This window comes from Salvelinus fontinalis, chromosome 23 (genome assembly GCF_029448725.1).
Source record: "Salvelinus fontinalis isolate EN_2023a chromosome 23, ASM2944872v1, whole genome shotgun sequence".
Classification (NCBI taxonomy): Eukaryota; Metazoa; Chordata; class Actinopteri; order Salmoniformes; family Salmonidae; genus Salvelinus; species Salvelinus fontinalis.
Genome location: NC_074687.1, coordinates 22,868,179 through 22,894,298, shown reverse-complemented (window position 1 = coordinate 22,894,298; position 26,120 = coordinate 22,868,179). Strand labels below are relative to the sequence as shown.

Below are 26,120 nucleotides of genomic sequence, written 5' to 3'. Positions count from 1 at the left end.
GAACACGTTCTCATTTGCAGCAACGACCTGGGGAATAGTTACAGGGGAGAGGAGGGGGATGAATGAGCCAGTTGTAAACTGGGGATTATTAGGTGACCATGATGGTTTGAGGGCCAGATTGGGAATTTAGCCAGGACACCGGGGTTAACACTCCTACTCTTACGATAAGTGCCATGGGATCTTTAATGACCTCAGAGAGTCAGGACACCCGCTTAACGTCCCATCCGAAAGACGGCACCCTACACAGGGCAGTGTCCCCAATCACTGCTCTGGGGCATTGGGATATTTTTTAGACCAGAGGAAAGAGTGCCTCCTACTGGCCCTCCAACACCACTTCCAGCAGCATCTGGTCTCCCATCCAGGGACTGACCAGGACCAACCCTGCTTAGCTTCAGAAGCAAGCCAGCAGTGGTATGCAGGGTGGTATGCTGCTGACAAAAGTATTTGATACATCAGAAAAGCAGAACTTAATATTTGGTACAGAAACCTTTGTTTGCAATTACAGAGATCATACGTTTCCTGTAGTTTTTGACCAGGTTTGCACACACTGCAGCAGGGATTTTGGCCCACTCCTCCATACAGACCTTCTCCAGATCCTTCAGGTTTCGGGGCTGTCGCTGGGCAATACGGACTTTCAGCTCCCTCCAAAGATTTTCTATTGGGTTCAGGTCTGGAGACTGGCTAGGCCACTCCAGGACCTTGAGATGCTTCTTACGGAGCCACTCCTTAGTTGCCCTGGCTGTGTGTTTCGGGTCGTTGTCATGCTGGAAGACCCAGCCACGACCCATCTTCAATGCTCTTACTGAGGGAAGGAGGTTGTTGGCCAAGATCTCGCGATACATGGCCCCATCCATCCTCCCCTCAATACGGTGCAGTCGTCCTGTCCCCTTTGCAGAAAAGCATCCCCAAATAATGATGTTTCCACCTCCATGCTTCACGATTGGGATGGTGTTCTTGGGGTTGTACTCATCCTTCTTCTTCCTCCAAACACGGCGAGTGGAGTTTAGACCAAAAAGCTCTATTTTTGTCTCATCAGACCACATGACCTTCTCCCATCCCTCCTCTGGATCATCCAGATGGTTATTGGAAAACTTCAGACGGGCCTGGACATGCGCTGGCTTGAGCAGGGGGACCTTGCGTGTGCTGCAGGATTTTAATCCATGACGGCGTAGTGTGTTACTAATGGTTCTTTGAGACTGTGGTCCCAGCTCTCTTCAGGTCATTGACCAGGTCCTGCCGTGTAGTTCTGGGCTGATCCCTCACCTTCCTCATGATCATTGATGCCCCACGAGGTGAGATCTTGCATGGAGCCCCAGACCGAGGGTGATTGACCGTCATCTTGAACTTCTTCCATTTTCTAAGAATCGTTGTTGCCTTCTCACCAAGCTGCTTGCCTGTTGTCCTGTAGCCCATCCCAGCTTTGTGCAGGTCTACAATTTTATCCCTGATGTCCTTACACAGCTCTCTGGTCTTGGCCATTGTGGAGAGGTTGGAGTCTGGTTGATTGAGTGTGTGGACAGGTGTCTTTTATACAGGTAACGAGTTCAAACAGGTGCAGTTAACAGGTAATGAGTGGAGAACAGGAGGACCTCTTAAAGAGAGAGCTCTCTGTGAGAGCCGGAATTCTTACTGGTTGGTAGGTGATCAAATACTTATGTCATGCAATAAAATGCAAAGTAATTACTTAAAAATCATACAATGTGATTTTCTGGATTTTTGTTTTAGATTCCGTCTCTCACAGTTGAAGTGTACCTATGATAAAAATTACAGACCTCTACATGCTCTGTAAGTAGGAAAACCTGCAAAATCGGCAGTGTATCAAATACTTGTTCTCCCCACTGTAGGTGCACTTTTGCAAACTTCAGACGTGCAGCAATGTTTTTTTGGACAGCAGTGGCTTCTTCCGGATGTGTTCTCCCATGAACACCATTCTTGTTTAGTGTTTTACGTATCGTAAACTCGTCAACAGAGATGTTAGCATGTTCCAGAGATTTTTTATAAGTCTTTAGCTGACACTCTAGGATTCTTCTTAATCTCATTGAGCATTCTGCGCTGTGCTCTTGCAGTCATCTTTGGAGGACATCCACTCCTAGGGATAGGAGCAACAATCCTGAACTTTCTCCATGTATAGACAATTGGTCTTACCGTGGACTGATGAACATCAGGGCTTTTAGAGATACTTTTGTAACCCTTTCCAGCGTTATACAAGTCTACAATTTTTTATCTTAGGTCTTCTGAGATCTCTTTTGTTCGAGGCATGGTTCACATCAGGCAATACTTCTTGTGAATAGCCAATTTACATTTTGTGAGTTTTTTTATAGGGCATGGCAGCTCTAACCAACATCTCCAATCTCGTCTCATCGATTAGACTCCAGGTTAGCTGACTCCTGACTCCAATTAGCTTTTGGAGAAGTCATTAACCTAGGGGTTCACATACTTTTCCCAACATACACTGTGAATGTTTAAATGATGTATTCAATATAGACAAGACAAATACAATAATTTGTGTGTTAATAGTTTAAGCTCACTATTTATGTCTATTGTTGAGATGTAGATGAAGATCAGATCAAATTTGATGACCAATTTATGCAGAAATCCAGGTTATTCCAAAGGGTTCACATACTTTTTCTTGCCATATCTGCCTATGTATGTACTGTATGTTGTGATAATTTAATCTGCAGTTACAACCTGAGAAGTGAATTTCAGTGCAACAGATGAGTGAAACCCACATGGGAAATCAACCAGTCAAACACAATATACTGAGACAGACATAAACTAGAAGAAATTCTTTTAAGATATCATTTAAGGGAGTTTATCATGAAGGGGATCCGGGCTAAATTATGGAGTTCTGTGAAAAGTTCAAATAATTTCAAACTGTGTAGCTCAGCGTGCCCTTTGTCTACGGTTGAATAAGACTGGTATTTAAATATCAGAGAGCACTTTGTAGCCAGGCTTTTAGGGAAAGATGAGGTTAGGGAAAAAACTAGCATGTTGAATAGAGTAGGATAGAATAGAAAATAATAGAATAGAATGGAATACAATAGAATAAGATAGAATATAATAAAATGTAATATAATGAAAAATAATAGAATGCGCTCTGAGAGGGGCATTCTGTGTACAGGGATTCAACCTGTCAGAGTTGATGTGTGGGTAGGCCAGCAGAGATAAGAGAAGAGAGGAGGAGAGAGAAGGAGAAGAGATGAGAGGAAAAGAAAGGAGAGGAGTAAAGGGAAAAGGGAAAAGAAGAGGGGAGAGAAGAAAAGAAGAGGAGAGAAGAAGAGGGGAGAGGAGAGAAGAAGAGGGGAGAGGAGAGAAGTGGGGAGAGGAGAGAAGAAGAGGGGAGAGGAGAGAAGAAGAGGGGAGAGGAGAGAAGAAGAGGGGAGAGGAGAGAAGAAGAGGGGAGAGGAGAGAAGTGGGGAGAGGAGAGAAGAAGAGGGGAGAAGAGAGAAGAAGAGGGGAGAGGAGAGAAGTGGGGAGAGGAGAGAAGAAGAGGGGAGAAGAGAGAAGAAGAGGGGAGAGGAGAGAAGTGGGGAGGAGATAAGAAGAGGGGAGAAGAGAGAAGAAGAGGGGAGAGGAGAGTAGAGCCTTACCCTGTTGGAGTCAACACGTGTCCTGGGTGTGTACGCCAGCGGTGGGATATTAAAGACCTGAGGAACCAGGTACTCCTCAGCATCCATCAGATCCTCCAGCTCCTCCTCATCCAGCAGGCTCTGGAAGAACTTACTGTCGTTGGGGCTGGGCAGCTTCATACGGTCATCACCCTGGAGGGGGAGGGAGAGAGAGAGAGAGAGACCAATTACTCCTCGTACACTTACAATGTAATTTATTTTGGTTTGCAAAACATATATCAACAAGATGTGCCTTTGAATCCCAGATGACGACACATACTATCCTGGTCGTTCACTCTACTCCCCAGGATAAGGAGGGGTGTTCGAGGGGAAGATAAGATACGGTAAGGTAACTCACCTGGATGACCAGATAACGCTGGGGGTCCCGGGCCATCCTACAGAACTCTGCAGCTAGCTCCTTGAACTTGGGCCTGCTGTCTGCATCTATCATCCAACCTGGAAAAGACACAGGGAGAGCTTTAGATGTAGAGCCATGGATGAGGGAAACTGAAGGAGGATGTCCCAGTGTGCTGGTTAAGCTGGGCTTCCGTATATACTGTAGGTTACAGATCTTGTCATACTTTTGTGTTAGATTTTAATTATGTGGTTGATTAAAAAAAGTTACATTTTCTGATTATCAAATGTCCTTTTCTCAAAACCTATCACCTGCACAGCCATGTTAGTGCGTTAGTCTGCCAAGTTCCACAGACACGCAACCAATACCGCACCAAAGCAATCACTTGTGTGTCCTCTGTGCTACTCTACCAGATTGAAAGAGTAAAGGAGAGGAAGAGAGAGACAGAGACATGGTGACCTCCCCAAATCCTTTCCTGGCAGTCTGGTTTAATGAGCAGGGGCATTGGGTACAGGATCATGGAGGAAGGTGACAGAGGCTGTTGGTCAGTCAGTGACACCCTAGGCCCAATGTGTGAGAATGGGGCCACAGCCAGAGGAGAGAGAGGGGCCAGAGAAGCGGCACAGCACAGCCAGGAAACACCAGGGTAGTGCTCTCTGCATGGACAGGGTGTGTGCTGGACATGGGGGCCGTCTGTGACCCTACCCTATACTGCTGGGGTCAAAGCAGCGCGGTCATGTGGGAATGTGTGCGTGTGTGAGAGAGAGAGAAAGAGAGAGAGAAAGAAGTTATACAGGGTAGCTTACATTTGACCATGACCATGTATACATCTATGGTGCAGATGGGAGGTTGGGGAAGACGCTCTCCTTTCTCCAGCAGGTCTGGGATGTCCCGGGTCGGGATGCCATCATAGGGCTTCCCCCCAAACGTCATCAATTCCCAAATGGTCACCCCTGAGAAGAGGTGTAAAGTTAAAGGTTTGCCAAAGATAATAGATACAAATCGTAATATTTCACCAGAGCATTCACATTACCGTATAAAAAAGACAGCATTAAGACACATTGATTGATTGATGTGAGTGTCCAGTCTTACCGTAGCTCCAGACGTCACTCTGGTGGGTAAACTTCCTGTAGTGGATACACTCCAAGGCCATCCACTTGATTGGCATCTGTAGTTATGGAGACACATACAGTGGGGTCTGAAAGTATTGACACCCTTGATAAAGATGAGCAATAATGACTATATAAAATAAATAATTCAAATATATTGTGTGCTCACAAAAATTGGGAAATTATTTTATTTTATACTAATATAATTGCTCAGAGAAATGAATGTTGTTTAACAAGTAACATTTTTATTTTCTCAAAATTATTGACACCCCTAAACATTTTTATTTACAGTAGTCAAAAGTGTAGTATTTGGTCGCATATTCATAGCACGCAATGACTAAATCAAGCTTGTGACTACAAACTTGTTGGATGCATTTTCAGTTAGTTTTGATTGTGTTTCAGATTATTTTGTGCCCAATATAAATGAATGGTAAATATTCACTATAACTGCCTTGTTGATGTAATACTTACAGGATATTAGCAAATTGCACGCAAACAGTTTTAGTGAAGGTTAAGGAGATGCAAATGGATCACGGAAATAAATATTTGGTTACTTTTAGTCCCTTTTCAGACTAATTTTGATCGGAACAGTTTGCTCTTCCTCTAAATGCATCGTTGGCATTGGTAAAACAGAAAGTGTCACAAGAGAAAAATACATCATTAAGAAATATGTATGGCCAGAATTGGACATCATGGGCTGATTACAGATGAAGGATCTTAATTTGAGGCAGTTTGCAACAGCAGGAATATTCTCAGCAATAAAATGAAGATGCTACACCTGTAAGTTCTGAACTAAAAACCATGCTCATTAGAGTCTCCATGAAATTTTTAGTCCAGAACTAGGCTTGACCTCCAGGAAACCAGACATGCTAGCCTCCCCTGTTATTGGTAATGGTGAGAGATTAGCATGCTTTCGGGGTGTGATCTTTGACCCTCTCAAACGTTCTCAACAAGCTATTTTCATGGAGTTCACATTTCTTGTGGCCACCACCCCCATCAAAGTTACTCATCCCTGCACTACGGTATAGAGAATACACACATCTAGAAGAATACAGGACAGGGAACAGACAGAGAGGAGAGAGGCTCACATTTCTGGAGCAGCAAAACAGTAGGCAGACATAGATTCTCTTTTTCTCAAAGTATTTCCGGCCATGCTTACCTTGCCCCCGTCAGCGTTGTACTCCTTCTCGTTGACGTCCAGCAACCGAGCCAGACCAAAGTCAGTGATCTTGATGTGGTTGGGGGACTTGACCAGCACGTTACGGGCAGCCAAGTCCCTGTGCACCAGTCTCCGCTCTTCCAGATACATCATACCCTGCAAAAAACACACCAACAAACACTGTTACTGAACATTGAAGAAACATTGTCATCATCGTTATCAGCAGCAGCAACATCATCCTCATCATCATCTTCATCATTACCACCATCATCTTCATGGCTGGTATCATCATCATGAATTACAACACCACATCTCTTTTTGTAGTGATGGGCATTCCGGCTCTTTTCAGTGAGCCGGCTCTTTTGGCTCCCAAACGGCTCTTTAAAAATATATATTTTTTGTATTTTTTCAAGTCAAACAGTTTGCGATAGTTTGACTATGATGGGTGTTAAAACAATTCTAATTAAATTATTAAATGAATTCATACTCTACCTTAACCACAATGTATTTTAAAATGCATTGGTTTGTTATGAAAAAGAATGCTATTAAACATGTGCATTTAAAGTATAACTTTTTAATGTATATAAACAAAGTGCATATAAATCTGACCATTCAAAACGAATACAATCTGAACAGCATAATAATAGAATATTGCACCATATCAAAGAAAAATAAATAATGTGCAAACTGCAGCATCCCACTTAACCTGTTGGGGATGGGGGCGCTGTTTAGACTATTTATGCTAATGTGGCTAATTTTTTAAACGGCTTCCCACAAAATCCTTGATCGTACAATATGCATATTATTATTATTATTGGATAGAAAACAGTCTATAGTTTCTATAGGAGTTGAAATTTTGTCTCTAAGTGGAACAGAGCCCATTCTACAGCAATTTCCCTGACATGGAGTCAGATTTGAGAAATGTTGGCCACTCTTCTGAAGTCATTTAAAAGGGCACTGTCGTTGCTATGACTATACGGACACTTCTTACGTCTTCCCCTGGATGCCTTTACGTGATGACGATTCCAACGGGGTCGATTGCGCGTTCACAGGCCCTACAAATCAAAAAACCCTGAAGCTAGTCATTCTTTGGGAGCTGCGTCATGAGCCTAGAGGACCCCGGCGCGCACCTGTTCCAAGCGTTAGTTTAGCCTGTTATATTTCTCCGGTCATCTTTTCACTCGTTATAGGAGTTAAAAACATCATAAGGTAGTTAATTTAAAGCGTTTTATAGCAATTTATATCCGTTTAGTGCGATTTTGGGACATTTATTTTTGCAACGATGTGAAAAGTTGGGCACGCTTTTCAGTTCATCCCGAACGCAGTTGACATTTCCACATGGCAAGAGGACAGCTTTCCACCAAAAGACGATTTCTCCCAAGAAAGGATCCTTTGCCCAAGATACTGATGGAAGAACAGCTCAAGGTAGGACATTTTTATTATGATAAATCGTGTTTCTGTCGAAACATTTTAGTGGCTTAGGACGCCATGTTTTTTGACGTAGCTTCGCTTGGCGCAAACTGTATTGAAAAGTAAGGATAAATTAAAAAATGTAATAACGCAATTGTATTAAGAATTAAATTGTCTATCAATCCCTGTCCACCCTATATTTTTTAGTCACGTTTATGAGTATTTATGTATAAGAGTAGATCACTGTCTAAGTGGCGCAAGGACATTTTCTGACCAGCCTGTCTACATTTCACATTGTCTAACCATGATTTTGGTGGCTAAATATAAACATTTTCGATCAAACTGTATATGCATGTTGTAATGTGATGTTACAGGAGTGTCATCGGAAGAATTCTGAGAAGGTTAGTGAAAAAATTAATATCTTTTGGCGATGTTGACTTTTATCGCTCACTTTGGCTAGAATCAATGCTGGGCTGCTAATTGCTATGTGCTAAGCTAATATAACGATTTATTGTGTTTTCGCTGTAAGACACTTAGAAAATCTGAAATATTGTCTGTATTCACAGGATCTGTGTCTTTCGATTCGTGTATGCTGTGTATTTTTACGAAATGTTTGATGATTAGTAGTTAGGTAAACACGTTGCTCATTGTAATTATTCTAGTCCATTTGTGATGGTGGGTGCAATTGTAAACTATGCCATCTACCTGAAATATGCACTTTTTTCTAACAAAACCTATCCCATACCATAAATATGTTATCAGACTGTCATCTAATGAGTTTTTTTGTTGGTTAGGGGCTATAAATATCTTAGTTTAGCCGAATTGGTGATGGCTACTGGTGTTGGTGGACAAATAAAAGATGGTGGATTATGCTAATGTGTTTTTAGGTAATAGATGTACATCTTTACATATTGTGTCTTCCCTGTAAAACATTTTAAAAATCGGAAATGTTGACTGGATTCACAAGATCTGTGTCTTTCATTAGCTGTATTGGACTTTAATGTGTGAAAGTTAAATATTTTAAAAAAATATTTTTTTTGAATTTCGCGGCACTGGTTTTTCAGTGGGGGGGGGGGGGGGTGCCGCTAGCGCCACGCTGATCCTAGACAGGTTAAAACATTAAACTGGTCCCTCTTTCCTCTCTCTTCTTTATTGCCATGTTATAACCAGCAGTACACAGCAATGCTGACCATATTTAGCTTTTATGAGAGATTTGTATTCAGAAATGCAAGCTGCCTCACTTTCGAGGGACTGATGTGGTTTCTTCTCTCAGTAATTATTTGTCCCGTTTTCGAGAAGACCCTCTCAGAGGGAACGGATGTGGCCACTATGCAGAGTCTCCCTGTCATGACTTTAGTAAGCCGTGGGTAGACAGAGTCCTTGTTCTTCCACCAGCTCAAAGGATCTGCAGATCTTTGGAGAAGGGACACCTCCAAATAGGATCGGACCTCCTTTATGGCATCTGCTGAGGTATTACTTTGTGCTGCATCCCCAGTTGCTCTCTCGTCAAACAGCATCCAAACAGCAGACGTCCGTGGCACTACTGCTGGTGCTTCACCTGATCCCTCTTCTTCCTGTTGTCCTGGTGCCTGAGCCAACTGACTGCTGGGGCTGTCCCTCCCTGCTGCTGAGGTTATTCTTTGAAGAGCCTCATCAATCGCTTTGGCATCACTGAAGGCTAACTTCTTAAAGCTGGGGTCAAGCGCAGAGGTTGCTGATAGCACGTGATTATATTCCATTCTGTGGAACTTTCTGTCCATTGATGAACATAGGGTGTCCATCAACTCTGTCACATGTCCTGTGGTTACATTTGCTTCTCTCTGGTGGCTGGCTGTGATTCACTGCAGATCCTTACACAGGAGTATCATTTTTGAGGCTGTCACATAGCTGAAAAGAGAGAACAGTAACTTATTAATTCAGGTTCATGTTTTGTCTACTGATACTACATTCTCATCTACTGCTCATACAGTTGAAGTCGGAAGTTTACATACACTTAGGTTGGAGTCATTATAACCCGTTTTTCAACCACTCCACAAATTTCTGTGTAAACAAACTATAGTTTTGGCAAGTTGGTTAGGACATCTACTTTGTGCATGACACAAGTAATTTTTCCAACAATTGTTTACAGACAGATTATTTCACTTATAATTCACTGTATCACAATTCCAGTGGGTCAGAAGTTCACATACACTAAGTTGACTGTCCCTTTAAACAGCTTGGAAAATTCCAGACAATTATGTCATGGCTTTAGAAGCTTCTGATAGGCTAATTGACATCATTTCAGCCAATTGGAGGCGTCCCTGTGGATGTATTTCAAGGCCTACCTTCAAACTCAGTGCCTCTTTGCTTGACATCATGGGAAAATCAAAAGAAATCAGCCAAGACCTCAGAATTTTTTTTTAGACCTCCACATGTCTGGTTCATCCTTGGGAGCAATTTCCAAATGCCTGAAGGTACCACGTTCATCTGTACAAACAATAGTACGCAAGTATAAACACCATGGGACCAAGCAGCCGTCATACCGCCCAGGAAGGAGATGCGTTCTGTGTCCTAGAGATGAACGTACTTTGGTGCGAAAGTGCAAATCAATCCCAGAACAACAGCAAAGGACCTTGTGAAGATGCTGGAGGAAACAGGTACAAAAGTATCTATATCGAAGTAAAACAAGTCCTATATCGACATAACCTGAAAGGCCGCTCAGCAAGGAAAACCGTCATAAAAAAGACAGACTATGGTTTGCAACTGCACATGGGAACAAAGATGGTACTTTTTGGAGAAATGTACTCTGGTCTGATGAAACAAAATTAGAATTGTTTGGCCATAATGACTATCGTTATGTTTGGAGGACAAAGGGGGAGCCTTGCAAGCCGAAGAACACCATCACAACCGTGAAGCAATGGAGGTGGGCATCATCATGTTGTGGGGGTGCTTTGCTGCAGGAGGGACTGGTGCACTTCACAAAATAGATGGCATCATGAGGAGAGAAAATTATGTGGATATATTGAAGCAACATCTCTAGACATCAGTCAGGAAGTTAAAGCTTGGTCGCAAATGGGTCTTCCAAATGGACAATGACCCCAAGCATACTTCCAAGTTGTAGTAAAATGGCTTAAGGACAACAAAGTCAAGGTATTGAGGTTGCCATCAAAGCCCACCACAAAGCCCTGACCTCAATCCCATAGAAAATGTGTGGGCAGAACTGAAAAAGTGTGTGCAAGCAAGGAGGCCTGTAACCCTGACTCAGTTACACAAGCACTGTCAGGAGGAATGGGCCAAAATTCACCCAACTTATTGTGGGAAGCTTGTGGAAGGCTACCCAAAATGTTTGACCCAAGTTAAACAATTTAAAGGCTATGCTAACAAATACTAATTGAGTGTATGTAAACTTCTGACCCACTGGGAATGTGATGAAAGAAATAAGTGCTGAAATAAATAATTCTCAATACTATTATTCTGACATTTCACATTCTTAAAATAAAGTGGTGATCCTAACTGACCTAAGACAAGGAATGTTTACTAGGATTAAATATCAGGAACTGTGAAAAACTGAGTTTAAATGTATTTGGCTAAGGTGTATGTAAACTTCCGACTTGTATATAATACTGGATTAAATAATGATGTAGTTACAACTGCATACTGTACCTCTCTCCACTAATCTCCACAGTGACCTGCTCAAAGGGTTCCAGGACTCTGCACACCTCCTCCACCACCTCCCATTCCTCTTGGGTCAGAGCATCAACAGGTGCAGTGACAATGGCCAAGGTAGAGATGATGGCATCCTTTGACTCAAGTAACCGCTTCAACATATACAATGTTGAATTCCAACTTGTAGTGCAGTCTTGTTTAGGCCTCAGCTCAGGCATCCCCATCTGGCGTTGTGTAGACTTTAGTTTTTCAGCACCTACTGTGCTCCTGTGGAAGTTCTCTGAGGTGTGCCTGTCAATGAACTCAAAGCAGTCCAGAAGACAGCTAGACATCGAAAAATCTTCAATGAAGTGACATGTAACCAACATGTAAGAAGTGATTACCCTTGATGTTGAGTGCCCAGTGGTAAGGCAAACTGCAGTAGCTTTTTGGACTCTTTCCCGCACTGAAGCCTGTATGCTCTCGTACAGTTGTGGAGTAAGTGATTTTGAAATGGTTTTCCTGCTTGGAATTGTGTACATCGGATTTAGTCTATTGCTATAATTTCTAAAAACCTTTGTCCTCCACGATTGAAAATGGCTGGAAATCGGTGGAAATCATTTTAGCCAATGCAATATCGATTTGGCCTTGTTTTGCTACAGACATAGACTTTGGCATAAACTGGTCCATAGAAGAATGCGTTGCTGTGGGTCGTGGAGTAGGCCTACTTGACTGAGTGGATACGTGTGGAGGTGCTGGCTCCACCACTATCACTAGCAGGCTCGCTAGATTCTCGAAGCTCCGCTATAGCTAGCTTCACAGTTGGGTGCACAGTTGGCCTATGCCGGTGTAGGTTGTGTGTAGAACCAGCTTTATATGAGATTTTGTTTTGGCAAACTCTACACTGTGCTCTAACATTGTCTACATTATTAAAATGCATCCAAATGCTACTGTGCTTCCGACTCATTTTCTAGCTGTTGTTTTCACAGCTGTCCTTCCTCTCTCCTCAGCTGCTAAGTGTGTGACTGTGAGTGAGTTGGCTCGGCCCTCCCTCACGCATCTTTGGTTCATTGGCTGACACTGCGTGTTTGATGGACAGGAACAACAGGTGAGGCTGTTAGTCTGAGCAGACAGTCAGAACGAATGTGTGTGCGCTTGAGCATTTAGGCCTATATTATTTTATAAATGTTTTCGTTCTTTGAATTAGTTAATTCTATTCATTTAAATCTTTTGATTATTAATATCTTTTAATATTTTTATAAATAGATTTGGCTCTTCTGATATGCGAGCTGGCTCCCAACGTTCACCTACAAGAGCCAGCTCTCAGAGCCGACTCGTTCGCGAACGATCCATCACTAATCTTTTGGTCACAAAACTTTATCACCAATATCATCAGCTATGCAAACCTTTAATCAACTATCATAATTCATTTGACTCTTCAGAAGGAGAATCTATGTCATAACAGTGTATTGGGGCTCGGCAAAGTGTCATATTTTTTAACTAATCAATGAAAAAATAACAACTTGAGTCACCACCCTTTAAAAAAGAGATAGTTTGCAGCGATAAGGCCCAACCGAGTCTTTCTTTCCCTGATAACGTTTCCTGGTGCAGAAGCACCTATCTGTGTGATAAAACTCCTGAAATTGATTCGTGGAGGAGCGAACAATACGGGTAATTGATTAACGTGTGTATGGAGGAAGTGTGTAGCAGAGACCCTATACATGGCAACACTGCTACTGTTGTACAGTAGAGCTTCTTCTATTTCCTTACGACACTTGAGGTCAAGAGTCCCCGCACCAAGCAACACCTTCTAATAAAGCTGTATGTGAGCTGCAGTGTTTAACCTAAAATAGTATTGTAGACTGAAGTTCAAAGTAGAGAAGAACAAAAAAGCTACTCAAGAACTTGAGCAGCCCACACAAAGTGAGTGTCCTGCATCTGATGGCAGAGCAAAATGCACACACCATGCACCCACATATCAATGAAAGGCTATTCAATGCCAAAGTAACAGCAGTGTCTGAACAAATATCGCCTGCGCTATAGAACTATAGTCCCCATTGTATATCGCTACAAGATTGCCCCAGCCTCTGAAGAATAAGAAAAGCAAATTCACCTATTTAAGTTGGTCTCAGAGTAAGAGAAAGCACGTTGGGGCCAAGCAGTGAGCAAACAGAGAACAGGCCTTATTTGAAACCATAACAAATTGGATTTAGGTTGGAATGGGTAGACTGGGGGCTGAGGAGGAGGGGGGAGTAGTAGAAGGAGCGTGGAGGTGGTATAAGAGGTGAGATTCCAGTGGTAAGGCTGTCATCACACCGGCTCATTTGGGCGGGAGAAAGAAGAAAACACAACCTGCTGTCTCCCTCACGCCCCTCCCTTTCTCACCCTCTTTCACCCTCGTTCTCTTTCTTTCTACCGCTCTCCCACTCCCACGTTCTCTCTCGCTCTCCCTCTGTTTCTTTCTCTCACCATCCCTCTCTCTCTAAGCAGGGGAATGGGGGAGAGGGGTATTGAAGGGGAGGTGCAGACAGGTCTTCCATACCAAGCAGGCACAACAGGGAAAGCGGAATGAGAGCTGTGCGGAAATAGAGAAGGAGAGAGAGAGAAAGAGAAAGAAAGAGAGAGAAAGAACGAGAGAGAAAGAACGAGAGAGAAAACAAAACGAGAGAGAGAGGAGACAAGGAAGAGTAGTGGGTCAATTCTAGTGTTGATGTTCTCCGTTACACAGGCCACGTATAGGGGGATGTGTCTGCTATGATACAATGTTCGGGTTCAAACAGGCGTGATCACACACGTGCACACGCACACATGCACGTACATAGGTACACACGCAAGCAAGTACGTATGCACGCACACACGTGATAATCCCTGCTATATCCTAACCTTCTTTGAACCCAGTCATCCCAGCCATCTGAAAGAAAAGCATGCTGTCAGAGTGTCTTTCCTCTGTTCCTTTGTGCTGTTGATCCACTACAGACCCTTCTCTGACTCTCCCTTTCCTTCTCTCCCTCTCTCTCCCATTCTCTCTCTTTAACACTGGTTGGCTTCAGTGTGATGAATAGCTCAGCAATAATTGTCCATTAAAAGTGAATTACCTGTGGATTTGGAAGGCTAAACACAGAGGTGGGAATGAAGAGGGAATGGATCTGTTCTGACACAGACAGACAACCATCCGAAATATGGACACTGCTTCGCTCTCTGTGTGTTCTTTGGAGGAGGAAAAGAGGAAGAGAAGATGGGAGGATAAGAGGAAGAGGATGGGAGGAAGAGAGGGAGAGGATGGGAGGAAGAGAGGGAGAGGATGGGAGGAAGAGAGGGAGAGAGTATGGGAGGAACAGAGGGAGAGGATGAGAGGAAGAGAGGGAGAGAGGATGGGAGGAAAAGAGGGAGAGAGGATGGGAGGAAAAGAGGGAGAGGATGGGAGGAAGAGAGGGAGAGGATGGGAGGAAGAGAGGGAGAGAGGATGGGAGGAAAAGAGGATGGGAGGATGAGAGGAAGAGGATGGGAGGAAGAGAGGAAGAGGGTGGGAGGAAGAGAGGGAGAGGATGGGAGGAAGATAGGGAGAGAGTATGGGAGGAAGAGAGGGAGAGAATGGGAGGAAGAGAGGGAGAGAATATGGGAGGAAAAGAGGGAGAGGATGGGAGGAAGAGAGGGAGGGAGGAAAAGAGGGAGAGAGGATGGGAGGAAAAGAGGATGGGAGGAAGAGAGGAAGAGGATGGGAGGAAGAGAGGATGGGAGGAAAAGAGGATGGGAGGAAGAGAGGAAGAGGGTGGGCGGAAGAAAGGAAGAGAGGATGGGAGGAAGAGAGGATGAGGTTGGGAGGAAGAGAGGAAGAGGATGGGAGGAAGAGAGGAAGAGGGTGGGAGGAAGAAAGGAAGAGAGGGTGGGAGGAAGAGAGGATGAGGTTGTGTGTGGTAAGCGGGGGGAGTAGGTGTGTGGCTGTGACTGACAAACTGTGTGTGATTGTGTGTGTGTTCAGTGGCAGTCAGCCGGTGTGCGTTGTGCGTGAGTCGTGCTGATGGGTCCTGACAGAATCTTATTTGTACATAAATCGCTCTCTCTCTCAGTAATCTCCTCAATTTTCAAGACAATTAAGCAGTGGAAGGGAAATGGATGGCTTGCCAACGCTTGAATGTTAATTACCTAGCACAATGATAGGGTGTGTGTGTGTTTGTGTGTGTTTGTGTGTGTGTGTGGGGATGGAGATGGGGAGTGAAGTGTTTAGGATTGGAAGTGAGGGACCGAGCTGAGCGGTGGAGGACGTGCAGACACTTAGCTTGTTTTCCCCCACCTGGTCGGTTTATCTGATTGCTGCTCAATGAGGTGGACATGGTAGGTGGGAACAAAGACCAGGAACCGGAACATAAGACTGTGTGTATGTGTGTGTGTCTCTGTGTGTGTGTTTGTGTGGGTGTGTGGTTAATGCTGGGTTGTGATAAACACATACATATACTAGGTGAGGAGAGGTGAGGAGAGGACAGGAGAGGGGAGGAGAGACAGGAGAGAAGAGGAGACAAAAGGTGAGAAGGGGAGAGGTGAGGAGAGAATGGGAGAGGAGAGAAGAGGTGAGGAGAGGAGAGGTGAGGAAAGGAGAATAGAGGTGAGAAGAGGAGAGAAAATGAGAGGAGAGGAGAGAAGAGGTGAGGAGAGAAGAGGTGAGGAGAGTTGAGAAGGGGACAGGAGAGGGGAGGAGAGACAGGAGACAAGAGGAGATGAAAGGTGAGAAGAGGAGAGGTGAGGAGAGAATAGGATCGGATAGAAGAGGAGGGGAGAGGAGAGGTGAGGAAAGGAGAAGAGAGGTGAGAAGAGGAGAGAAAAGGAGAGGAGAGGAGAGAAGGGGTGAGGAGAGAAGAGGTGAGGAGAGTTGAGAAAGGGACAGGAGAGGGGAGGAGAGACAGGAGAGAAGAGGAGACGAAAGGTGAGAAGAGGAGAGGTGAGGAGAGAATAGGAGAGGATAGAAGAGGAGGGGAGAGGAGAGGAGAGGTGAGGAAAGGAGAGAAGAGGTGAGAAGAGGAGAGAATAGGAGAGGAGAGAAGAGGTGAGGTGAGAAGAGGAGAGAAGAGGAGAGAAGAGGAGAGGAAAGGTGAGGTGAGAAGAGGAGAGGTGAGAAGAGAAGAAGAGAGGTGAGGAGAAAAGAGGAGAGGAGAGAAGAGGAGAGGAGAGGTGAGGAGAAGAGAGGTGAGAAGAGGAGAGAAGAGGAGAGGTGAGAAGCTGAGAGGTGAGGAGAGGAGGGAAGAGAAGAGGAGAGAAGAGGTGAGAAGAGGAGTGAAGGGGGGAGGAGAGAATTGAAGAGAAGAGGAGAGGTGAGGAGATGTGAGGGGAGGGGAGGAGAGGCTTGAAGCGGGGAGGTGAAGAGATGAGAGGCAAGGAGAGAAGGGGATAGGAGAGGTGAGGAGAGAATAGGAGAGGTGAGGAGAGGGGAGGAGAGGTGAGGAGAATTGAGAAGGGGATAGGTGAGGGGAGAGAAAGGAGAGAAGAGGAGACAAAAGGTGAGAAGAGGAGAGGTGAGGAAAGGAGAGAAGAGGTGAGAAGAGGAGAGAATAGGAGAGGAAAGAAGAGGTTAGGAGAGGTGAGGAGAGAAGAGGAGAGGTGAGGAGAGATGTGAGAAGGGGATAGGAGAGGGGATGAGAGAAGAGGAAAGAGGAAAGAGGAAAGAGGAGAGGAGAGGTGAGGTGAGGTGAGGAGAGAAGAGAATTGAGGTGAGGAGAGAAAGGGAGAGAAGAGAAGAGGAGAGGTGAGGAGAGATGAATGGAGGAGAGGGGAGGTGAGGAGAGAAGGGGAGAGAAGAGGAGAGGAGAGGTGAGAAGAGAAGGGGAGAGAAGAGGAGAGGAGAGGTGAGAAGAGGTGAGTAGAGGAGAGGAGAGGAGAGGAGGGGAGAAGAGGAGAGAAGTAAGGAGAGAAGAGGAGAGGTGAGGTGAGGAGAGAAGAGAAGAGGAGAGGTGAGGAGAGAAGAGGAGACGTGAGGAGAGAAGAGGAGACGTGAGGAGAGAAGAGGAGAGGTGAGGAGAGAAGAGGAGACGTGAGGAGAGAAGAGGAGACGTGAGGAGAGAGACCTAGGCTGGCAGTGTGCTCTAAGAATCCATTTCACAACACGCTGACACTTCTTTACTTTATTTTATACACACGCACACAACCCTTTAAGATCAAACACTTACAGAACACAGAATCATCTATAATAAAGTGAGTCCCTCTCTTTGTTGTAAGATGCTATTTTTGATGGTAGACTACCATTCTACATTACAACATCATACATAGGCTCCAAATCTATGTTTGCTCTCTCTCTCTCTCTCTCTCTCTCCCCACCTCTCTCTCTCGCTCTTTTTCTCTCTCTGTGGACGCCTGCCAATACCATTACAAAGGGAGAGGACAGAGAACAGAGAGCTCGGTGGGTGCGTGGTGCAGGCAGCTGAGAGTGTATTTAAAATAGATTACTTGTGGAAGCTAGGCAGGAGATCAATGATCACTGATTACAGCAGGCTTGATAATGCTTCTCATCCACATAATATTTATCCTTCGTGTCTACTTCAAAGGGATGAGAAATCAATGCACACAATGTCCATTTAGACACTTGATCCTATGAAAATAGAACAGATAGGCCTGATGGCAGTGGCTGAAATGACACCCTATTCCCTATGTAGCGCACTACTTTGATACCCTATTACCCATGTACGTATACACTATATAGTACACTACTTTTGACCAAAGCCCTATGACTGGTCAGACAGGATAATTAATAAGGGCAGCAGCCCATGACTTAAAAAGGAAAGTTACCATTAGACAGTTACATCTGTTCTGACTAAAGAGCTCCATAGTCAAACATGAGACCCCCATGAACTACGAGATGCTGTGCTTTTTACTCAGACCTGCTGTTTGATGCTTTGGTACCAAGGCTTCAGTGAAAAGGACAATACATAAATCAAATACTTTTCAAGGAAGAAAATTGCATCATGGTCAATTTCCACTCTGTTCTGCTGTCTAGATGTCTAGCAGTCACAGTGTACGAAGTCCACATGAGGACAGACAGATGCATGTGTGTGCATTCGTCCTTATGTACACTACCGTTCAAAAGTTTGGGGTCACTTAGAAATGTCCTTGTTTGTGAAAGAAAAGCAAATGTTTTTGTCCATTAAAATAACATCAAATTGATCAGAAATACAGTGTAGACATTGTTAATGTTGTAAATGACTATTGTAGCTGGAAACTACACATTTATGGAATATCTACATTGGCGTACAGAGGCCCATTATCAGCAACTATCACTCCCGTGTTCCAATGGAAAGTTGTGTTACTAATCCAAGTTTATCATTTTAAAAGGCTAATTGATGATTAAAAAACCCTTTTGCAATTATGTTAGCACAGCTGAAAACTGATGTCCTGATTAAAGAAGCAATAAAACTGGCCTTCTTTAGACTAGTTGAGTATCTGGAGCATCAGCATTTGTTGGTTTGATTACAGGCTCAAAATGACCAGAAACAAATAACTTTCTTCTGAAACTCGGCAGTCTATTCTTGTTCTAAGAAATGAAGGCTTTTCCATGTGAGAAATTGCCAAAAAACTGAAGATCTCGTACAACGCTGTGTACTACTTCTTTCACAGAACAGAGCAAACGGGCTCTAACGAGAATAGAAAGAGGAGTGGGAGGCCCCGGTGCACAACTGAGCAAGAGGACAAGTACATTAGAGTGTCTAGTATGAGAAACAGACGTCTCACAAGTCCTCAACTGGCAGATTCATTAAATAGTACCCGCAAAACACCAGTCTACACATCAACAGTGAAGAGGAGACTCCAGGATGTTGGCCTTCTAGGCAGAGTTCCTCTGTCCAGTGTCTGTGTTCTTTTGTCCATCTTAATCTTTTCTTTGTATTGGCCCGTCTGAGATATGGCTTTATCTTTCCAACTCTGCCTAGAAGGCCAACAACAACCCTTTCTTGTTGCTTATGCTCAGTTTCCCTTATTAAATCTATTTCATGTCTTTATCTTTTCAACCTTATACATTGTACAGTATAGTTATACATTTTGCAAAGTGTGTACCATGTCTTGATATTGCAGTTTAAGCTCATATAATTCATTTGACAATGGACAGTAAAATGCATCCAAGCTACAACTAAGCCGACTCATTTTTAGCTTCTAACAGCAATTCTACCCTCCTCCTCCAGCCACAGGAAGAAGATAACCACCACTAGAAAAGATAGAGCCGCCGTACATACACTAGGGGAGGAGAGGAGAGAGACCTAGGCTGGCAGAGCTCTCCCATCTCATCTAAACAACATAGACTGCATCTCAAATGGCACCTGGGCTCTGGTCAAAGTAGTGCACTAAATAGGGCATATGATGCCATTTGGGATGCGAGCCTAGTGAAAGGGATGAGACTGCACTCCTTCCATTTAGCTGGAAAAATAAATGGCTGCCATTTTAATTATACAGAACGTCTGGCAGTGTGATAGAATAATCCAGACTGAGATTGGACGGTTCTCTAACTAGCCAAGTCACCATCAACACCATCAGTATTCACACCACAGCCAATCCCACTGGCATTTCACACTCACAGGTCTGTGTCTGTGAGAGATGAAGTGTGTGTGTGTGTGTGTGTGTGTGCCAAGCCAACACTTTCCAAGGAGGTCAATGAAATATAGATGATGATCAGAGACAGAGAGGGCAGGGGGGAGGAAGTGGGAGGAAGGGGGAGGTGCTGACCTTGGGTGAGGAAGGAGAATGTAATTTGCCAGAATGAAGGGGAGAGAGGAGGATGTGGTATTGACACTAAGTTTGACATGGGAATCAGAAGAGGCAGGTTAGGCTAAACTTGTTTATCCTGAGGTCAGGCAAACACATCATTTTCTGCTCCTGACAAATGGTTTATGTCAATCTTAAATGGACAATTAAGCTGAGATCAGATAATATATGAGATAAAAACACTATTAATATCAATAAAAAATTATTTAATTTTGAGGCAAAGGTAAAACAGAGGCAATATGCCTAGTAGGTGTTCTTACTCCTTTCTAGACCATTGAGAAGATAAATATGTTGTGTAGACGTTCTACCCATTGCAACAGTTGGTTAACTTGTACATATTTAATGGTGCACTTTTGCTCCCTGCTTTGCTCATAACAAATGCTCATATGCAAATCATGGTAAGAAATGGAATCCACACAGCCAAGCCAATTACATATAGCTGTTGAGTGGATACACACACAAACACACACACGCTGATGCACACACACGCATGAAGGCACATACACGTGCACATACATGCATGCACGCACACACTTTGCCCTGATGGTGGCGTTGTGGTGCCATAGGGCTTGAACCCAGCTACACTTCATTATGTTTGGGGTGTTTTCATTATTTTCTTCTCTTGTTCCCTCCCGGTTGCCCTATTGGCTAACACCTAGTATATGCATTAATGGGGGTTAAAGCATCAACACACACAAACAGAACAGCAAGGTCTGGCAACAGAGGAAGACTGGTTAAGTGATTAGTGCAAACATGAGGGGTATGGGGGGAGGCAGAGAGAGAGAAATAGGAAGATTGAGACAGAGATAGAGAGGGAGAGAGAGAGAGAGAGAGGGAGAAAGAAAGAAAGAGAAAGAGAGAGAGAGAGGGAGAAAATAAGGGGATTGAGGGGATAAAGAGAGGGAGGATAAGGTGACAGAGGGAGGAAGGATATAGTATAATCTGTTATCAACAGCAAAAACAGTCTTTAGGAATCAATTCAAACACTTCATGTCAAATGTTATTTTTAGAGTGTCCATGGTTGTATTCCCAATGGACCCTGGTCAAAAGTAGTGCACTAAATAGGGAATAGTGCACCATTTGAGATGTAGCCCAGGTTTGTTACACCTGGCAATTACAGCATTATAGCAACTAATCAGTACTGATACTCATTATTTATCAGATTAGCATCCTATTCTGATTCAATGCCAAGCAAATTTGCATCTGTAGGCCTGAGTTTAAAGATATAGACAGTTTTTCAGTATGGAGTGTTGTGCTTCTTCACAAAGAAAGGTGAGTGGTTCAGGAACAGCAAAGAACAAACACACCACACTATTCTGTATCCAGGAGAAGGGTTGGAAGATGGGAGAAGAGAAAGGAGCACTGACGCTACCTCACTCTCCAACCAAGCTGCATGGACTGAGGAGCAAAACTGAAGTCTAAAGGAAATTCAGCAACTATTAAAGGATCATGGAAGTTGTGAAAAGTGTTCCTTTATTGTTAAAAAAAATGGCAGCACTTCATCAGTGAGTTGGGAGCAGGACAAGAGAAGGGGACATTAAGGGGACAATGATACAGGAAGCCTGTGGAGTGGGTTGGGATGTTGGAGGGTTGGAGGTGACTGTATGGTGTCCTCCACACCTCACTGCCCGCTCAGCAAGGGGTAGGGGTGACAGAATACCAATAGGTATCTGGGTACGGGGTGGGGGGAGGAGGGGGTTGGTGAATAAGTTATAGAACCCATTGCTCTTTATGGTTGAGAGGTCTGGTATCCACTCACCAACCGAGATTTCACAAAATGGGAACAAATTGAGACTCTGCATGCAGAATTCTGCAACATATATCCTCTGCGTACAATGATAATCGAATCAAAGAGAATTCCCTTGGTAGATAATGCGGTCGACATTTGATTGTGAGGAATTCTAAGTCAGGTGAACAGAATGACTTGAGTTCCTGTATGTTGTTATGATAACACCACGTCTCGTTGATCATAAGGCATACCCCCCCACCCCTCTTCTTACCAGAAAGATGTTTGTTTCTGTCGGCGCGATGCGTGAAGAAACCAGCTGGCTGCACCGACTCCGTTAGCGTCTCTCGAGTGAGCCATGTTTCCGTGAAGCAAAGAACGTTACAGTCTCTGATGTCTCTCTGGAATGCTACCCTTGCATTCCAGTGGAGCGCGATGTGCCCGTCTCCGAAGCCTGACCAGAAGACCGCTTCATTTGCCCCTTTTACGGAGTCATTGTTTAGGGTCGCCGGCTGGGATCAGATCCATTGTACTGGGTGGAAGGCAAAACACAGGATCCGCTTCGGGAGAGTCATATTCCTGGTCGTAATGATAGTGAGTTGACGTTGCTCTTATATTCAGTCGTTCCTCCCGACTGTATGTAATGAAACCTAAGATTACCTGGGGTACCAATGTAAGAAATAACACGTAAAAAAAAAAAAAATACTGCATAGTTTCCTAGGAACGCGAAGCGAGGCGGCCATCTCTGTCGGCGCCGGAAGTGCGCCGTATATATTCCCCCCAAGCAGACACATCGATGGCCCTGAACGAACTTTATCTGACTCTATGTAAACTGGAAACCACACACCCTGAGGCTGCATTCATCGTAGCTGGGGATTTTAACAAGGCTAATCTGAAAACAAAACTCCCTAAATTCTATCAGCATATCGATTGTGCTACCAGGGCTGGTAAAACCCTGGATCATTGTTATTCTAACTTCCGCGACGCATATAAGGCCCTCCCCCACCCTCCTTTCGGAAAAGCTGACCACGACTCCATTTTGTTGCTTCCAGCCTACAAACAGAAACTAAAACAAGAAGCTCCAGCGCTCAGGTCTGTTCAACACTGGTCCGACCAATCTGATTCCACGCTTCAAGACTGCTTAGATCACGTGGATTGGGATATGTTCCGCATTACGTCAAACAACAACATTGACGAATACGCTGATTCGGTGAGCGAGTTCATTAGAAAGTGCATCGGCGGCGTAATACCTACAGCAACGATTAAAACATTCCCAAACCAGAAACCGTGGATTGAATCCAGCATTCGCTTGAAACTGAAAGCACGAACCACTGCTTTTAACCAGGGCAAGGTGACTGGAAACATGACCGAATACAAACAGTGTAGCTATTCCCTCCGCAAGGCAATCAAACAAGCTAAGTGCCAGTATAGAGACAAAGTAGAGTCGCAATTCAACAGCTCAGACACAAGAGGTATGTGGCAGGGTCTACAGTCAAATCACGGATTACAAAAAGAAAACCAGCCCCGTCGCGGACCAGGATGTCTTGCTCCCAGACAGACTAAATAACTTTTTTGCTCACTTTGAGGACAATACAGTGCCACTGACACGGCCCGCTACCAAAACCTGCGGGCTCTCCTTCACTGCAGCCGAAGTAAGTAAAACATTTAAACGTGTTAACCCTCGCAAGGCTGCAGGCCCAGACGGCATTCCCAGCCGCGTCCTCAGAGCATGCGCAGACCAGCTGGCTGGTGTGTTTACGGACATATTCAATCAATCCTTATCTCAGTCTGCTGTTCCCACATGCTTCAATAGGACCACCCTTGTTCCTGTTCCCAAGAAAGCTAAGGTAACTGAGCTAAACGACTACCGCCCCGTAGCACTCACTTCCGTCATCATAAAGTGCTTTGAGAGACTAGTCAAGGACCATATCACCTCCACCCTACCTGACACCCTAGACCCACTCCAATTTTCTTACCGACCCAATAGGTCCACAGACGACGCAATCGCAACCACACTGCACACTGCCCATCTGGACAAGATGAATACCTATGTGAGAATGCTGTTCATCGACTACAGCTCAGCATTTAACACCATAGTACCATCCAAACTCGTCATCAAGCTCGAGACCCTGGGTCTCGACCCCGCCCTGTGCAACTGGGTACTGGACTTCCTGACGGGACGCCCCCCAGGTGGTGAGGGTAGGTAACAACATCTCCACCCCGCTGATCCTCAACACTGGGGCCCCACAAGGGTGCGTTCTGAGCCCTCTCCTGTACTCCCTGTTCACCCACGACTGCGTGGCCATGCACTCCTCCAACTCAATCATCAAGTTTGCGGACGACACTACAGTGGTAGGCTTGATTACCAACAACGACGAGACGGCCTACAGGGAGGAGGTGAGGGCCCTCAGAGTGTGGTGTCAGGAAAATAACCTCACACTCAACGTCAACAAAACAAAGGAGATGATCGTGGACTTCAGGAAACAGCAGACGGAGCACCCCCCTATCCACATTGACGGGACAGTAGTGGAGAGGTTAGTAAGTTTTAAGTTCCTCGGTGTACACATCACGGACAAACTGAATTGGTCCACCCACACAGACAGCGTTGTGAGCAGCGCTAACATTTAGTGGCCGCTGCCAACATACTTACTCAACTCCAGCCACTTTAATAATGGGAATTGATGGAAATTTATGTAAAAATGTATCAGTAGCCACTTTAAACAATGCCACTTAATATAATGTTTACATACCCTGCATTACTCATCTCATATGTATATGTATATACTGTACTCTATATCATCTACTGCATCTTGCCATCTTTATGTAATACATGTATCACTAGCCACTTTAACCTTTCACGAGCCTCTACCCCGGGTCCGGGAGCACCCCCCACCCCCCCCACACTGATTAGCATCGCTAGCATAGCGTCACAATTAAATAGTAGCATCTAAATATCATTCAATCACAAGTCCAAGACACCAAATGAAAGATAAAGATCTTGTGATTCAAGCCATCATCTCTGATTTTTAAAATGTTTTACAGGGAAGACACAATATGTAAATCTATTAGCTAACCACGTTAGCAAAAGACAACAATTTTCTTTGTCCACCATTTTTTCTCTCCACCAGTAGCTATCACCAATTCCGCTAAACTAAGATATTGATAGCCACTAACCAAGAAAAAACCTCATCAGGTGACAGTCTGATAACATATTTATTGTATAGGATAGGTTTTGTTAGAAAAATGTGCATATTTCAGGTATAAATCATAGTTTGCCATTGCAGCCACCATCACAAATCTCACCAAAGCGACTAGAATTACTACAGAGAGCAACGTGTTTTACCAATTTACTCATCATAAAACATTTCTTAAAAATACACAGCACATAGCAATGGAAAGACACAGATCTTGTGAATTCAGACAATATTTCAGATGTTCTAAGTGTTTTACAGCGAAAACACAATAAATCGTTTTATTAGCATACCACATGTGCAAACGTTACCAGAGCATTGATTCAAGCCAAAGAGAGCGATAACGTAATCATCGCCAAAATATATTAATTTTTTCACTAACCTTCTCAGAATTCTTCCGATGACACTCCTGTAACATCATATTACAACATACATATAGAGTTTGTTCGAAAATGTGCATATTTAGCCATAAAAAAACGTGGTTATACAATGACAATACTAGCAAAACTAGCCTGAAAATGTCGGCCGCCCTCTTTCACAGTGATCTTGCCTCATGGATATCTATTCATAAACTTGACTAAAAAAATATAAGTTGGACAGCTATCGAAAGACAAATTAGTTCTTTATGCAATCGCGGAATTACATTTCTAAAATTATCCTTACTGTGCAATACAGGGTTCGCCAAGCGAAGCTATAGCAAACAAGATGGCGGAATGTGCGTTTAACATTTTTCTACAGAACAACGATTTATCATCTTAAATATTTCTTACTATGAGGTGATCTTCCATCAGTATCTTGGGCAATGTATCCTTTCTTGGGTCTAATCTTCATTTGGTCGAAAGATGTCCTCTGTCCGTCGAAATGCCCACTAACGTTCGACCGGGACCCCGAAACGTGCCCGGTGCTTGAAAGTGCATAACAAAGCAATGCCTCAAAATCGCACTAAACGGATCTAAATTGCTATAAAACGGTTCAAATTAACTACCTTATGATGCTGTTAACACCTATAACGGGTAAAAACATGACCGGAGAAATATTCCTGGCTAAACAACAGGTTGGAAGGAGGCGAGTCCGATGTCCTTCTCGCGCAAGACGCAGGCAGCAAAGGGAAGCTACTTCCGGTATTTGGTGATTTATATAGGGACTGATTGCGCAATCGACACCATTCAAATCGTCATCACGCACTGACATCCAGGGGAAGACGT

General features: G+C 44.1%; 1 protein-coding gene across 1 annotated transcript in view; it reads right to left on the bottom strand.

Moving 5' to 3' along the window:
- The window catches only part of erbb4b (erb-b2 receptor tyrosine kinase 4b), a gene marked incomplete at its 5' end in the record, with an annotated part of 265,305 nt that overhangs the window by 20,973 nt on the left and 218,212 nt on the right, over positions 1-26,120 (bottom strand). Inside the window, 5 exon segments of the mRNA XM_055878265.1 lie at positions 3,591-3,761; positions 3,967-4,064; positions 4,770-4,916; positions 5,056-5,131; positions 6,232-6,387. Of these exon segments, the coding sequence (XP_055734240.1) occupies positions 3,591-3,761; positions 3,967-4,064; positions 4,770-4,916; positions 5,056-5,131; positions 6,232-6,387 (648 nt within the window).